Source organism: Mytilus galloprovincialis, chromosome 6 (genome assembly GCF_965363235.1).
Source record: "Mytilus galloprovincialis chromosome 6, xbMytGall1.hap1.1, whole genome shotgun sequence".
Lineage (NCBI taxonomy): Eukaryota > Metazoa > Mollusca > Bivalvia > Mytilida > Mytilidae > Mytilus > Mytilus galloprovincialis.
In genome coordinates, this window is record NC_134843.1 from 94,555,433 (window position 1) to 94,573,601 (window position 18,169).

Below are 18,169 nucleotides of genomic sequence, written 5' to 3' on the forward strand. Positions count from 1 at the left end.
TTTAAACGCCGATCCTTGCTTCGTATTATTCCATTACAATTTAATGTTTATTACATACTTGGAAGCTGAGATAAAGGCAACAGTAGTATGCCGCTGTTCATTAGTCATAAATCGATTGAGAGAAGAGACATCCGGGTTATAAACTAAAACACACGAACAATAAGAGGAAAACAATAAAACAAACAGAACACTGAATGAACTCATCATAGATACCATGATTGAAATTTTACGCCGGACGCACGTTTCTTCTACAAAAGACTCATCAGTGACGCTCGAATTAAAAACTGTTAAAAAGGCCAAATTGAAGTGAAACAAAAAACAAACAACAATGTAACATACATGTACATGAACTATTATATAACTACTGCCATATTCATCTTTCGTACAAAACATTTTAAGACAAAACGGTTTGGTGAAGCTCGTTTTGTGGCTAGCCAAACCTCGCACTTTATGGGAATGTTAAATATACCGCTAAAAAAGACAACTTTACATGACCGATATATTGAACAAATATATATGAGAACATTAAGGACAGAGAAATACGTAAATAAATAGTATAATAGTATATTCGACTTGTTAACCACAGAATAACAACGAATTACTTAAAGTAAAGACAGTACACAAACCAGCATAACAGAATTACGAACTGTATGTCTGTCACATAAATGTATCAACGTCACCAAAAATGAAGTGACAGGTAAATTTCTATCATTTTTTAAAAAAAATGGATATAATTTTAGATGAAACTAGATTATCATTATTTTTTTTAAACTCCCTGAATTCTTTCAAGGAAAACTTGCAATGCGGACTTTATGAGGAAGTATTGATGAAAATAACAATAAAACCCTTCACATCCTTCTATTTTTTTTTTGATAATTTGTTTGTTTTATATTTTTAATAGTTGCATCCTTATCTTGTTGTCAGGACCCGTAACTTTCCCGGACTTTACGTTATGTTTTTCACAAATATAAATAAGTGTTTTATTGTTGACATACATTTTAGCTACATCTTACAGGTAAGCCTTCATGTACTTTTACACATGTTTGTGATTAAATCTGGCCAATACAAGGGAAATGAAAGGTGCTTATATCATAATGGTTATATGATTAAAAGTAAAAAATGTATAGTTATTCAGATTTGTATAGATTATTGTTGAAAGTTACTTTGTGGCTTGCTTATTTATTTTTTCTTTGTTCATCTCACTTCGTGCATGCATTTTGTGTGCGTTTTGATGATATATGTATTTCTAAGAACTATGGTTATTCGAATGTTTGGATTTCGAAAATTGTTTGTCTTTGGAACGACAATACAATCTTAGTATTTGCTTACAATTAATAATGTTATTTGATATTTGGCATGTCATATTAGGTTATTATAAATATGAGGTTTTTGCACAAATGCCCTGCACTAGAATATTCGATCACGATACTTGGATAATTTATTCCGGTTCTAGTTTCAATAAATTTTGGCTAGTTTAACCTGATACCGATAAGCATCCTAGTTTTGATTGCTACTAGTATGAGACTCTTCCTTCAAATAAGCATTCAAGTCGCCTGAGAATCCAGTGTCTTAACGACTGTCTAAATGAATATTAATTTCATTTGCCATGTATGTACTACTATTTGATTTAAAAGTTTTAATCTTTTTAACTATTCATTTACGTTAACAATTTTATTACCATCCTTATTATTATAATTCATTAAATTACTATTATTGTCATCATATTACAACATGAGTTCATTGATACCAATATGTATCATTAATCGTTATTCTTTCTGTGTTTAGTAAACAACAGGGTTTTCCTAAAGCGATATTTAAAGACACGATGAAGAATATGGTGTTGATGGTCCTAATTCTGTTTATATCTACAGGTATATAAGATATCGAGCAACGCCCTAACCGATCAATTAATTCCTTTTTCTCTGAAATATTAAGTTTCAACAAATGGCAGTTCAGCATGAGCATATCTGATTGTAAATATTTCAACGGTTCTTATTTTGTCAATTGTTTTTTAAAGCACGAAATGTACGAATGAAAAAGATGTTTCGACTAGTGAATGATTCAGTACAGTTGAAATCGGGCTGATATAGAATCATACAATCTCATAAAAAGCGCCTCCCTTTAATAAAGGGGTAACACTATGAAAAAAACTATGTTGCATGTCCCGTGCTATATCGCCATGGATGGAAACCTAATATATTGTAAGTTCAGAACTTAATGCGTGCATTAATCACTGATAAATGTTAAAAAATAAAGATACTATATAATTACTGGTATTGGTTCAATTGTACATATTGGGTTCTATGAAATCACTGCAGAAATTATAAATGAAAATTCCAATTATTCTGAACAGCATTTCTTACATTTATGAAATCATGGCAAACAATTATGAACTAACAGTGTCCTAACAATGTACAAAGTAACTCTGTTAATCAAATGAATAGCCTATAACATTTGAGGTGAGTTGATAAACAAATGTTTGTTTTTCACCATTCATGATCAAAGAAGGTAAACCTTGATATACACTTCGAACACATCAAATTACTAAAGTTTTCATCGCATGTCTGACTTATCGAATCATTTGTCAACATTGACTAATATAATTCAATAAGTCTTTCCATATACGATAGGCTAAGATAATTGAGTTACAGTAAGGTTTGAGTTTTTTACTATTGTTCAATGTTAGAGCCGAATACGTTAGTATGTACTGGAAAGGAAAACAACATCTATTGGTTGATCAATGAACTGTTTTCATTTTAGATATTGTTTATTCTTGTCATCATCATTGCAATTGTCCGGCCGATAAACATCCAGTTTGTTCCACATCTGGATTTACTTACGATAATGAATGTTTGCTGAACTGCGCATGCCCGTAGGTATACGGTACTAAAAATAATTTACCAATTACTTATCTTCAATCTGGTTTAATTCGAACACTGCGTCTGGTACGCCCGCTTTTACACCTGCAATTTTATAAGAGACTTATCAAGTTTAAATAAATATACACATGTGATATCGGATACATTATAGAGCTGGAGCTTATTAGAATCCGTTTCTATATTTACAGACGTAAATCCACATGTACATCTTCCTATACCTGTCTTCGTGTTTTATTTAACACAAAATGTATTAACTAGTCAAACATTTTATTCAACAACACATCGAAAAAAACCAACTCGAAATGAATCATTTTAACGTATAGAATTATTTTCGTGATTGTCACTAATGAATTCCTTATTGGAATTATATTCATGGTAGCATATATTAATCTTAAAGAATGATACCGTTTGTTTTAAGACAAAATATTAGAAATGCAGGCTAGTAACTTATGCTTTTAAAATGTAGTCCTTGACAGATGTCGACAACACTTCATCACATGACTTTTATTTTAGATCAAAAGTGTTAGCTTGCCGTCATAAATGCCCTTGTCGTATATCTTAACAATTATGATATAAATGAGGAATATGACATGGAGGACAGATGTAAGTTTTCAGATTATGTACAATATGAGAAATAATATCAAATCAAGAAGTTGTTAATCTTTTCCAGTATTTTTTTTAGTTCATTTTAAATATAACAAAGTTTCTGTTTTATTAAAGAGCTTGTATGTGGGCTTAATCGAAATATAATGATACCATATAATGTCATAGTGCACCTTCTCTTTTTTTTATTTTAATTAATCTTCTGTGTTTGTTTTCCTAACAAAGTGTAAGGTAAAATTTTTAAAAGTAAGCAAACAGTTTCCTAATTTTTACACTTTTAAAAAAGCTGTTGCATATTTATGTCTGTTAATTAATTATTTGAGGCATGTTTTAATTGCAGTGACAGTACAAAATGACAGTTTTTGGCTAAACAGTGACAAGACAGTGCAGTTCTATTTATCAATAAAATTTACATAGTTCTGAAACATTTTCAGATTCAAATACAATGGTTCTTCTCACATGTGCCTGGTCAAAGGAAAAGCAATTAAAATTTGATTCTAGTGTAAGTTTTATTGAGAGGAAAACTTTATTTTGTTGGTGTAATATATCATAGACATTACCTAGTGTGAACATCAATTAAACCATAAAAACACTGCGTGATTACAACTGCGTGGTTATTATAATCGATTTGCAGGTGTCATCCCTCCAGTTATAAAGTTTCTATGATATGAAATAAAAGCTTGCGTCCTGTTTAAGCAAAAAGTTGTGTGTATTGATATCTTACTACCCCTCTTGCTGCAAGTTGAACAAATTACTATAAAATCAATGACTTTATAATCTGCAATATAAATCCTAAACGTGAATAAAACCTAGAGTTCTGAAAACCCGACACATCATGCTTAATTGCTGTTTCCAAAATAAAACACCAGTCAACGCCAAATACTCAGTGTTTGCTTCAAAAGAACGTACTTTGAACTAAAATTGTAACTTGTTATCGATTGTAACTGGAATCGAGAGTTATATCATTGATAATCATGCCACCTCTTCTTATTTATGAATTCATCGGCTCTCAGATTGTGGCTTTGTGAAATTTAATTGATCTGATAGCTTATTAATCAAGACTGTTTCTGTTATATTTTCTAATCGTTACTCTTGATGATGGTACGTTATCACTAATAGGACATTTGTAGTTTTTGAAACCTAACTACTTTCATTTTAAATTAAAACTGTCAAATTACTTTTTGATACTTTACGAGTGCCACTTGTGGAGCAAGATCTGCTTACCCTTCCGGAGCACCTGAGATCACCCTTAGTTTTTGGTGGGGTTCGTGTTGTTTATTCTTTAGTTTTCTATGTTGTGTCATGTGTGCTGTTGTTTGTTTGTCTTTTTCATTTTTAGCCATGGCGTTGTCAGTTTGGTTTAGATTTATGAGTTTGACCGTCCCTTTGGTATCTTTCGTCCCTCTTTTTAATTCACTTTCAAAATGTTTTTACGGCATTGTTTCAGAAAATATGCATTACGAAGTTCTGTTCATAAAATAATCATCCGAAAACCGCTCGGTTACATTTGTTTTGTTATTTTTTCTATGTAGTCAGTATCTAGTGTGAATAATTCGGTCGTACCATTGGCTTAGTAAAAATAAAAAGGTGTTCAATTTATTATCCCCAAAGTATGCTTGGGGAGTGTTTTTTTTTAATCAAGAGCTGGTAAATAAGTTCAACACTATTTAAGAACCAACAATAAAGGCCGCTTTTTTAGTGGTGATTGATTTAAAAATGCTCCCCAATGGCTGAGAAAGCATGCGTTTGTGTAGTGTCACAATGTCAAAGTTCATAATATCAGTAGGCTGTATCCAATAATTGTTCATGACTGTATAACAAATCAAAATTAGTTCTGTTTTAATTTGTTTTGAAACAAAAATACCAAATCATAAACATACCAATACAATAGCCATTAAAGAAATTCTCATTTATTATTCTTTGAGAAAAACATTAATAAAATTAACACAGAGATTGTACAAGAATGTACGAGATTAACAAACATTAGTAGAATAAACATGTCCCTTTTTGCTTAGCCTTCTATAAGAGCAATCACATTTTCTAGTCAAATATTTGTAGCTTTGAAATACCAAAGTTCCTGACTATAAACTAGTTAGACAAAATCAACCGTCATTGATAACTAAAACGAAAACAATGTCTCTCTTTTCAAAAGTAAATGCTCTAAGTTTCCCATTTGAAACTTAAAATTAAAATTCTTAAAAAGAAAAATGTTTCTGCTCCTGTTAGAAGAAAATACTCAGTTCGCTGTAAAAAAGTTCGATATTCAGTTTCAAAATACAAGTTTTTCATAACACTAGTATATTATATTGATAGGGGATTCATAAAGGCACCAAGAGAGCAATGTTGGCGGGAAAATGTTTTCATAGCTTTATCACTGCCAAATTTTAAAAAATAACAACGATCTTATAAGAATTTTACAGAAGGCTTATAATGATACCTGCAAAATATTTATATAAAGGTCAACAATCATTTTTTTTGTGCATTCAAATCGATAAAACCAGAGGATTCCGAAAATCTGACAAGAAATCCAAAACATGACAAGCGAACTTCATTAAATGGGACTTAAATCCGAAAAGATACATAACACATTGATTGAAAATCCTTGTAATAGACATTTGTTCGAACATTCTTTGTAAATGGCACAAAACGGGAAGTAGCTGTCACATTGGTTTTATCCCAATAAGACTTAATAAGACAATAAGGTTTACTTCGAAGTACATATACATTGTCCGTTTAGAATTGACATAATTCTATAATGCCATGCCCTAGGCTAAAGGCTAATTTATGCATAAGTTGGCACTATGTATGTCAATATGACATGCATAACAAAGAAGAATTATGTCTTTAAAAAAACACATACTAGCAAGCCATTTAGAAGGCGTACATGAAAGTATCTATAAATATTTGAATAATTATTCATTTCATTTTCAAATATGTAATGATATAAGTACTTTTCAGTCGTTGTGGATTAAGCTGCACTCATGTTTAAACATACACTCAGTCTTACCTGTAATGTGCAGCCTTACTGTATGCTCAACAATACATCATCACCTGACTATATAGCATGTACTGTGCTACCATCCAGATAAAACAGACGAGGAAGCGCATTACTCACAAAAGCTATATTTTATATATAATATAAATATATGGTCAAAAACATACAATTAAAGGAATATCTGTTTATTAATGAAACACGGCTTGTCAAGGAAACACATCAATACAACAGTCAAATGTGCATCTATTGGATATTCTCAAAAAGAAAGAAAAAAGGACATGAAATTTGTCTTTATATATCTATCAAAATTTCCTGAAAGTTTCCCTATTGCAAGTTTTTTTTTTTTTTACGGATCTGTAAGTAAAACAATGGAACACTACTTTCATGTTCCTGACTTGGTACAGGCATGTCCTTGATTAAACCTGCATTTATAGTTTGCTATCCGTCCTCCTTCATGACTGTTGTTTATAGTTCCGTTATTTTGTCAAATTCTGTTAAGCAACCCCAACAGACCTAATAAGAATCCTGAGTCCAAAACTATAAAACAAATCCTAGGAAGATGACACAAAACAACTAAAACAATTAATCAACAGAAAAAAATGATGACATGTTAGAATAATGTTTTTGCGTTTCGTCGACTTTGAGGGACCACTCCCTATATACGAGGTAGTAAGACGTGCTGCCGGAATAGGTCTCTTTTTTTAAGCTTAAATTTATGAATAGGTAGGTAAAACTATCAAAAATATATCATCAGGTCAGGAAACTTAACATAACTTCTTCATCTGTCATCTTGATTGGTGTTACCGGTAGTGTGTCTCTCTTTTGACACTATCGTGTTCCACACCACATGAAACCCAAACAACAGGAGAAAAGGTAACATTTTTATGTCCACAAAATATGAAAAGGCATACATTTTTAAAAATCTAAATCATATGAAAAGGGTGAGTAACAGAAACACATCGACAATCTTATGAATTAGGTAAAAAAGTGCCCCTTCCCCTTTCCGAGTGTTTATGGATCAAGGTTAACATTTCCGGCACCAAAGATAAGATTCTATATATAAATGTTTACATTGTTTATTTTCTGATCAATATAGACGAATCAAATGAGGAAACCGAGCAATAGCTGCCATTTACAAATCAAAGAAATACAACAATGGCAAAAGAGAAAAGACAATAAATAAAAAAAAACAATCTACAGTCAGCGGTTGACCAACTGTGGGTGCGAAACTTTCCCGCTGCGTTGAAGACCCATTGGTGGACTACAGCTGTTGTCTGCTCTTTCGTCAGAATGTTGTCTTTTTGATATATTCTCCATTTCCATTCTCAATTGAACAAAACACTACACAAAAACCGAAGATGGAACACAAACAATAATCCTTTTAACGTAATCGACTGGAACATTATTTTCTGTTTATTTTATTACATTCTTTCGTAATTTTGAGGAAATTAGTTAATACATTGAACAAAAACGTGGAACATGTTTAAAAAAAGAGGGACGAAAGATACCAGAGTCAAACTCATAGATTTAAAATAGACTGACACTTTACGTGTATGATAATAGATCATGGCATTTTGTCTTAGCGGTCATCTTTTAATGTCAAAGTTCGGTGGCGTAACAATACTTTTATTCAAAAGAAGTAAAATAACCATTGTTCTGCTCAAGTCTTATCGTGAAATAATTATCAAATTGTATCAACTAAATAATCTGACAACCGTTTACTGCAATTGTAACCCCTTTAGGGTAATTCATTTGATTAAAAGTAAACTGAGAGATAAGGGGAATGTTTAATATACATTATTATGGGACAGGCTGAACGCTACCTGCAGGTGTGAAATTTTCTTGATGCATTCATTGACGATCCGACCCATAGTTGCTGTTTTTTTTTTTAATGTTGTCTGCTCTTTGAAGGGTTGTTTTCTCTATTGAAAATTTCCCGTTTTCATTCTACTTGTATAGCTTTTGTCATCAATCCTGTAGATATACTGCCAAATCCAACATACTTTTCTCGTTCCCCTTCATTAAATGTGTATGTCCTTGATAATAAAGGTACCTATGTTGAAAACATTATATAATGGGGGATTATTTATTTGCTATATATACAGGAGTATTAGTATAGCATTTGTAAATTGATATATCAATTTGCTTGCAAATCATGCTGTTAATTTTCGATAGCGCAAAATTTAAAACGGTTATTCCACTTCGAATTCTATTTTATTTAATGGTTAATTGCCACGAGCATAGTCGTTTAGATGATAACACCACGTTGACCGTTGTACCCCTATTTTTGACAATATTACCTATTGTGTCTGTCGGTTTTATTCACACATCGTTGTCAATTTAATGGAACTTAATGCCACTGCCATACACGTGAGAGGTTTGGCTAGCTAAAAGAACAGTTTCAATCAACTATTTTTTTCATAAGAAAATGCGTTTACCATTTCAGGAATATAACAGTTGTTATTCATTCATTCGATGTGTTTGAGCTTTTGATTTGACCATATGATTTGGAACTTTCCTTTTTTGAATTTTCCTCGGATTTTGATATTTTAGGGAAATTACTTTGTAGTATTTTATACTTAGTAAGATTAAAATAACATATGCGTAGAAACGTGTTTACGTTGTACCTTTCGATTATTTATTACGTGTTTCTTGTAGTTTGTTAATCAACATGCATGTATGTTTCCTTGATCCTGTATTTTTACTTAGAATGTGTTAACTATACTGATCTTTCCACCTTTCATGTGTTTACATTTTTACTTCATAATTAATCTAACGAATCACGTGTCACATGGTATTTTTTTCTTATTATTGTGTTAATACAGGCAACAGTAGTATACAGCTGTTCCAAAGTCACACATCTGGGTCACATAATCTTGGAAAATCCCCGGTCGTTCAGAGTATTGACTTACAAGCAATACGAATGTGCAATAGTTTAGCGCTATAAAACAAGGTTAAATCGACCAGTGTCTACATTTGAAAATGCCTGTACCAAGTCAGGAATATGACAGTTGCTATCTATTCGTTTGATGTGCTTGATATGTTTGATTTTGCCATTTGATTAGGAACTTTCCGTTTTGAATTTTCCTCGGAGTTCAATATTTTTTGTGATTTTTTTTTTTTTTTTTTCACTTCTTAGTCAAATAGAGAATAGTAAATGATTTTTGTAAGGACAATAGCTGTCTATCGAATATATACTTTATGTAAAGAAAAAAAGCCAAATTCCACTACTTAAGACTACAATGTATCATGGACAAACAAACAGAATTGGGTGACTTTTCAAGTCAAAGAAAACAAAATAATATCCTCATAAATTAATTGTGTACACAGTATTCACCTTTGAATAACGTAATTCTTGTCTACACTGCTCGTATCAAATAAGATGCACCATAACAAGCCCATACAGAACACCAAAATTAGCTATAATCCACCGTGGAACGAGAAACGATCTTATCTAGTTGTGATACAATAGATTTTTAAACCAAGGCTAAGCAGGTTCATATTCTAGAGCATGTTTGAACATATCAGGTATTGTTTGTTCATACGATTGAATATAAAGAGTGTTTTGTTTTGATGACATATCTTTCCAAGCAAAGTTGATGTTAAAACACTCTATACATCAAGCAAAAATAATCATGTAGTACCAACCAAGTTTTAGCCCGTGCGAAAATAAATCAACCTAATTTGTTCTTGCAATGTAATAATACCAGCAAGATCTTTTTGTTTCACATTTTCATTTAATACTATAATAAATAATATTTTCTGTAAGTATTTAATGTTTAAACACAACAAGCATGAATTACACAACCACTATTGAATATAATCTCCTTTTGGTTTGGGTTATTTGACAATAACATACAACATGTATCTAAAAGACCATCAAACAAAGTGTTTTTAAATGTAATACGAATGTTATGTTGATTCTACTGATTCATTTATAATGATGTTTAGATTACAACAAATACTATAGTGGGTCTCATTGAGGGATGGGGTCTGATTCCGGATTCCACTTATTGTTATGTGAGAATCCCGTATCCCGCTTCCCGTGCCAAGCGCATGCAATTTCCCGTGTTCCATCGGACTTTGTTTCCCGTTTTCAAGCTTAATTATTCGACTTTCATGATGTACTAAGCTTAAAACAATCGGCCAATCGTGTGTCATGCTTAGACCCCAATAAACCCACACTGTTTGAATTATTCAAAGGTACATTGTTGCGATAAACTTATGGTTTCTTTTGTTAATTCGTTCTTATTATCATTACATTCTCTTTTTTAGTTTATAGTTTATACAGATATTTTTGTATAAGTCTATAGACGTCTAAAATGTGCTCAGGACATATATCGAAGCTTTAAGGTCAATTATCCTTTTAGTTTTAATTACGACAAAATACCCTAGCAATAGGGAAATTACAGTATATAACCAATACACTTCATATCCTTCTGAACCTTTGACTATTGTCAAAATAATTGTAGTTGGCAATCAAACATCCTTAATTAGGTTTTTTCTTAATTTTATCATTTTTTATTCATATATGTATATAAATGAGGGAATGCTTTATTATAAACATATAGTTCAGTTACACGTCAAGGTAGGTCTTTATTAACAATTTAAAGAGAATGTAACTGATGTCGGCAAATGTATGCAGAACGAAAAGAACATACTTCTTTTTTTTCATTTCTCGGCTGTAATAGCTGACTATGTGGTATAGGTTTTACTCATTGTTGGAGACCGTATGTTGACCTATGGTTGTTTAATTCTGTGTCATTTGGTCTGTTGTGGTGCGTTGTCTCGACCTCAATAGCCAGTGTATCAGCTCCTAATATTTGTATATATCCATATTATATGTGTGAATGAAATGTAAAGTAGAATCATTCATAGAATTGGTAGGTAGCCTTTGTTCTTCGCTTTTATTCATACACGTGTCGATGTCGTTTATGCGTATTCTGTGTTTCTCAAATTCTATCTTTAACCGAATTCTGGTTCATGAAGCGATTTTCTTTTAAAAAAAAACATTTCGGTTTATATATATTCCTGTTCGGATGACTTTGCTATTTGGTGCAATATACAAGATTTGATTTTCAAAAATCTGTAGCTAGAATTTTTTGTCAAGATATATGTTGTTTTTTATTTTATTTGGGCCGCAGTTGCGTTTAGCATTAATACAGTTTGAAAATAGAACTTGGTACCGATAAGTGACTGACTTGTGATAGTGAGTCACATCTTACTTAATAAGCACGAAGAAAACAAACTATGAGATTTGAATGTTTTTGTCAAGTCGAAAATGTTTCGTGCATATACAGCATGTTAACAGTGTCCTCTTTTTTTAAATCTATCAAATAGGTCCCCTAGTAAAACAATTTTGATATAAAACGGTAGATTTGCTATAATCTGCTTCTAAAAAACTAAACAATGAATAATTTAGTCATTTTCAGTTTGTCTTTTTATTTCGAGACTTATCCGCTGCATTACAATCAGTAATGTTAAAAAAATTGCTTGCACTAAATTAACATATGTTCAGTTAATGTTTTGACTTGTTATTTATATGAACAAATTATATTCATACTAAAGTGTCTTAAAAACTTCTGAATAGTTCTGAATTTTTTGGATTAAATTTTATACAGTTTCAAAAAAGTGACTTATTTAGAAAGAACCTAATTTTGCTTCTTAAGATAGAAGTCTTTTGCATTGGTTTGCTAGGATCCGTCCATGCAGAAAAATGGTTAAGATTGTTTTACTATAAATAATTTTTTATCGGTTGCAGAAGAACGCGTATAACCCTCATATCTTAGTCAATGATAGATAGTTGACTGACTATTTCAATTGGCATTCTATTCATTTATTTTATATTAATCACTTGTTTATGCAGTCAATGATCTTATCATAACTATTATTTTGTTAGTTTGAGTACTATCATAATCATTATTATCATTATCTTTATGTAAGCATTGTAATTTTTATTAATGCTACTTACATTATTAAAGGTACTTTTTTTTACTTTACACGCAATATAAATATTGACATAATGTTAATATTGTTATTATCATCAATATCAATTCTAATATTATTATTATTATAATTATCATCATTGATTTTATTAGAATTTATCAACAATGACTTTAAGAATTTTATATTTTGTTATTAAAGGAATTACTATGTTTTCCTTAATCGACCTTTAAAGAAGACATCATGAAGAATCTGATGCTGATTGTCTTGGTACTGTTCATAACTATAGGTAATATTACACTGTCAATCGGCTGTCTTCTAGTGACTCCGCTACTCTCATTCTTTCGGCAGAGTTGTGACTAATGATTACACTGTAACAATGGCATATAGATTTGGAATAAAACAAAGAGATGATAATAACTCTATTCAAAAAATCTGCAGTAGCAAATAGATATAGCCTTGAAATCTTATTTAGTTTCGACAGAACTTTTTGACCTTTTTTGATAATTGTTCAATCAAAATAGTTCCTATTGTTTGGAAAATTTGATTCACAATCATACCGAATTTAAAGCATTGTCTATATAGTGAAATTCCACTAAAAAAGAGGGACAAAAAATACCAGAGGGATAGTCAAACTCATAGTTTAAAATAAACTGACAACGCCATAGCTAAATATAAAAAGACAAACAGACAAATAATAGTACAGAAGACACAACATTAAACATGACTAATCCAAGCGTTCGACCATATCAATAACGAATGATTGAAAAACAACATGCCTATTCCTGACTTGGTACAAGAATTTTCCGAAGAACTGGTTGGTTAAACCTGGTTTTAGAGCTGGCTAAGTCTTCTACTTTTATGACAGAATCATACCTCAACACGAAATCTCTATAGTTGCTATGAAGTTATATAAACGAAATAATCATAAAATGATACTTCTATAATTTGATGTTATAAATTAATGATAACATAGGTACAGGGATAATATACACACTCTAACAAAAATAGCCATAAATGGTATACGATGGAACCATTTAATATTTTTCATCAAAGAAAACCTACAGGAACGTTTGTCAATTCACCAAATATTTTTATACACGATAAGACAAACATATATTATTACAGTGTTTAATGAGATTTTGTCCCCAATCCAAAAAAAAAAACCCAACAACTTATAACTGTCAAAGCAAAATGTTTAATCACTGAAAGGAAATATCTGAATTTTATAAACATTGCATTTTTTGCTTCAGATACTGTCCATCCATGTCGTTGTACTTCGGAGTTGAGTCCAGTATGCTCCACAAGGGGTAAAACGTTCAGAAATTCGTGTTACCTATTTTGTGCGTAAGTTTTCTTTGCATAACCGAAAAGTTATCGTGTTATACCTTAATTACAAAAAAAAATATATTACCTGCATCTACGTAGTTAGAAGTGAAGATATTTAAATGCAAGATGCGAATAATTGAATGCTAACACAGAGATGGGTCATGTAGAATACAGAAATGGCACAAGTAAATTGTAACAATTTTATCACTCAATTAAACACTCATGATTTGGTGAACACAATTTTCTTACAATTTCAAAGCGATATCAATAAATATCCAGACTGATTGTCTCATTCTTGCAATTACATAAGTTTAAGTTTCTAACCTAGGTTTTCATCTTCCTTAATTTAGGATATTTGAACATTGCATGGTAACGATGGTTGCCAAAATTTTAAAAAAGATCCTGAGTGCTTAATAAAATAAAATATTGCAAATATTACCCCCATTTAAATAAATCAAAGGAAACAGATAATGACCCTAACAATCCGAATCACCCCTTCCAAGCATAGTTTATAATCATAACACATTACCAAATTCACTTCCTGCAAATGCAATGTACATGGCCAGCTGAAGGACGCCTCCGGGTGCGGGAATTTCTCGCTACATTGAAGACCTGTTGGTGACCCTCTGCTTTTGTTTTTTATTTGGTCGGGTTGTTGTCTCTTTGACACATTCCCCATTTCCATTCTCAATTTTATGTTGTCGAGTAAGGTAATATACTAACAATTATCGTATACATAGTTCGAGACAGAGGTCAAACACAAAAAATGTTATGAATTTTATTTCAGAGGAGGTCACACTTTAGCCTGCCGTCGTAAGTGTCCATGTTAGTCGTAGCCCTTGTGAAAGTAATTATGAATGAGAATGAAGTAAGTGTTGACTCTTGTAGTGAAATATAATCTAAATGATAACAAATAAGGTAAACAAAAACAATTATTAAAATCAATGGGGAATCGGGATTCTTAATAACAGAGAAATATAAACCAACAAACCAACAAACAAACAAAAATAAAACAAGGAAACATTATAATGCAATTTTTTTGTAACGATACTTTTCTTGTACGTGGACAAAAATTTAGAAGTCTGTAACTATGAAAGCCACCATTTTGAATTCCAATTTCTTTTATTTTCTTTTTTTTTTGGGGGGGGGGGGGGGGACTGATATAATTTCTCAAAAAATTAGAAGAAAGTAACATCTGATCCTCCAAATCTTTGAAAATTAAGGGAAAATGTTCTCTCTTGGTTTTTCATAACTTCATCATTGACAAGTTTAAGTTCTTAAAAACAATCAAAAAGTTATAAGAAATAAAAAGATTTTTTAAGACTTTAACAGATGGCTTTTAAGTATGCCTATAAAAAATTTATAAAAAGAAAAATGGGGGTCAATGAGCAATATTTTTTTAAGGCATTTAAATGGATAAAACCAGAGGATTCCGGGAATCTGACAAAAATCCAAAAACATGATAAACGAACATCCTTCATATCTTATTCAGATACAAAAATACTTGATATTATGGAGGTAAATCATATGTTGATGTATTGTCATGTTGATTCTGATTTCTTTCGGTTTTTGTCAAGATTTTTTTTTTACTTTAAGAAAAAAGTGTTCAGTCAAACAATCTACGTTCATTAATTCTTCATTGCTATTATATAATACGCAATAATTTATTTAACATTTCTATTTCAGCACCAAGTGAAATGGAATAGTATATTTAATATATATTGTAGATTATCACAGAATAAAACAAACTTTCACATGTTTATTGTTGAATATTATTTCAAGTAAAATCTATTGCTATGTGTGTGTTTGTTTATTATCGGACACTCATTATCGGATACTTCGTTATGTTTATGATCCGATCATCCCACTTCTGTTTAAGTCTTTTATCATTCTATATGTCTTCTGTTTGTTTTATTTGGCCGGTTGCTTGTCTCGAGTGAGTAGATCGTTGGTTCAAACCCAACCTGGTCAAGCAAAATAATTTAAAATGTGGTTTGGCAAATTTTCCACTAAACACGCAATTTTCAGGAGTTAGAGCAAAGGAGTCGGCTAGGAGCTAAAATGATGTGTACGGTAATGATGATATATCTTTCTACGGCCATCTACAATGTGACCGGACACGTTCAAAAATCAGTCTTAGTGTATCGGTCTTTTACAACAGAATAAAATTTAGCGGCAGTAAGAGTTAACACTTTTTGTTGATATAATTCGAAATATATACTTTCTTAGTACACTTGTTGTTAGTTTATCAATCATTGTGACTTGATTGGAGAGTTTTCTCATTGGCATTAATACTTCATTTTTGTATTCATATCTTAATATTGAGAATAGAAAATGGGGAATGTCAAAGAATTAACAACCCAATCAAATGGCAGACATCAGCCGAAGGCCATATATCTATACTATTTTGACTTTGAATAACGTTTTTATCAAGAAAATTAGGAAAAGCCCATGGCAACCGCCCCTTGAAAACGGATAGTCTATTACAGGAACTGAGTAAATTTGTAGTTTAGATTAAGTAATTCAGTCTTTAAAACATTATAACTTTGTCAGAGCAATTTGTATGTAAGAAACACTTTCCTTCTGTGTTGGAGGGTATATACGAATTCAAATACTTTATACAAGTGAGTGGTTTAGCTCGCCATAAAACCAAGGTTTATCCACAATTTTCTACCAAGTCAGGAATATGAAAGTCGTTATCTATTGATTTGATGAGTTTGAGCTTTTGGTTTTGTCATTTGATTTATGACTTTCTGTTTTCAATTTTCCTTCAGTTCGTTATTTTTGTTTTTTTTTACTTTTCATGAAATCCAATTCGAGCATGTTAATTCTATTTTTGCGTACTATGTTTGTAACATGTCATTTCCAATGACAACGTTCATAATGTTATATTATACTATGCCGTATGTTTACTATGAAGATTTTCTATGAGGAATGAAATCGGTAGGAATAAACTAAATGATTTATGATACAACAAATATAGGCAACAGTAATATACCGCTGTTCAAAAGTTATAATTCGATTGAGAGAAAACAAAACTGAGTTACAAACTAAAACTAATGGAAACACATCGACTATAAGAGGAAAGGAACGGACGAACAGAAACACTGAAGTGGAGCAAAAACCACCGCCAACATACATAAAAACGAACTACTTGATAGCAGCAGTCATATTCTTAACATGATACAGGACATTTTAAGAAACAAATTGTGGGTTGAACCTGGTTTTATAGCTAGTCAAACCTCACGCTTTTATGGCAATGTTAAATCACAGAGAAACGCAAAAACAAAAACCATAATAGTTGAAACAACATGCAAACCCTAGAATAGCAACGAACTCTTCGATCAACGACATACAGCATATGAAAGGACATCACAAACAGTGACGCACTTATGTAACGAATATGTAATCTTGAAATTCATTTAATTATTTTCACAATACCAGTCCTAACAATTATCATGATAATAACAGTACTGAAACGCTGTTTTATATTTATTTGGACTACAAACAATAAGACATAACACATTATTCAACCGAAACTACAACAAAACATCAAAAGTTAAATCATAAAATACCGAGACAAGTCGTATAGCAATACATATTCACACTGGTAAACAGTCATATTCAGGAATAGGTCACGTTCGGTACTCAACAGACCGACGAAATACATGATAAACCACAATCGAAGTCGTGGAAAAAATGTCGTTGGTTAGTTAAGACACAGACACATCTGATAGATCAACCAATTCCTGATAATTTCAAAATATTTACGGAGTGTCATTTTTAATTTTTCCCTGCTCATAACTCTGCTGGAGCAGTTTCTGCGTACGGAGAACACTTATGTATGTATAATGAGAACATGCATGATCATAGCGTATCAATTGAGAATGTAAACACCGTACGATGGAGCAGAGGGTATGTTAATGCTGATATATGGGAAATTGATAATTGGGAACTTGAAATCATCCTGTTTATCAACGATTTTAGTTTGAAGTCCTCCATCTGTGTCAAAATTGAAGAAAAGATCAAGTTATGAAGCATTCCTTCTAGTATCAGTAGTATCCCTAACTTTAAGTTCACCTGGACATATGGTATGTAAGTACTGACTGAACTATAGGTTTTTCAGTCATAGGACATCATCAATATATATCAAAGTAAAATTCAAGAATATCGGAAGATTCTTCTTCTTTTGGCTTTTAGAAGGTTCTGAATGACCTCTGCTTCATACGAGTACATAAACAAATCGCCAAGAAGGAATACATAATTAGTACTTTTTGGAATACCGACTGCCTGTTGAAATATTTATTCTCCAAACTCAACAAATATATCGCCGATTAAAAAGTCTAGCATTTTGCTTATACCATCTTCAGTGTATTTTCTGAAATTATCAGTGTGGTTCTTCACAAAAGAAGAATTATTA

The 18,169-nt window shown here is 31.4% G+C and overlaps 1 protein-coding gene across 1 annotated transcript; it reads left to right on the top strand.

Moving 5' to 3' along the window:
* The first annotated feature begins 1,789 nt into the window (after nucleotides 1-1,789).
* LOC143078432 (insoluble matrix shell protein 6-like) lies at nucleotides 1,790-3,928 on the top strand. Its single transcript, XM_076253301.1, has 4 exons — nucleotides 1,790-1,871; nucleotides 2,761-2,872; nucleotides 3,393-3,482; nucleotides 3,823-3,928. The coding sequence occupies exons 1-3, from the start codon at nucleotides 1,826-1,828 to the stop codon at nucleotides 3,439-3,441; spliced, it is 207 nt and encodes a 68-aa protein (XP_076109416.1). The 5' UTR covers nucleotides 1,790-1,825; the 3' UTR covers nucleotides 3,442-3,482; nucleotides 3,823-3,928.
* The last annotated feature ends 14,241 nt before the right edge of the window (nucleotides 3,929-18,169 follow it).

Bases quoted from the DNA above. Each gene is read 5' to 3' on its own strand.
- LOC143078432 (XM_076253301.1), top strand. From the start codon at position 1,826: ATGAAGAATATGGTGTTGATGGTCCTAATTCTGTTTATATCTACAG. The intron at 1,872-2,760 runs GTATATAAGATA...TTTTCATTTTAG, and splicing joins AATTCTGTTTATATCTACAG to ATATTGTTTATTCTTGTCAT. The intron at 2,873-3,392 runs GTAGGTATACGG...CTTTTATTTTAG, and splicing joins TTGCTGAACTGCGCATGCCC to ATCAAAAGTGTTAGCTTGCC.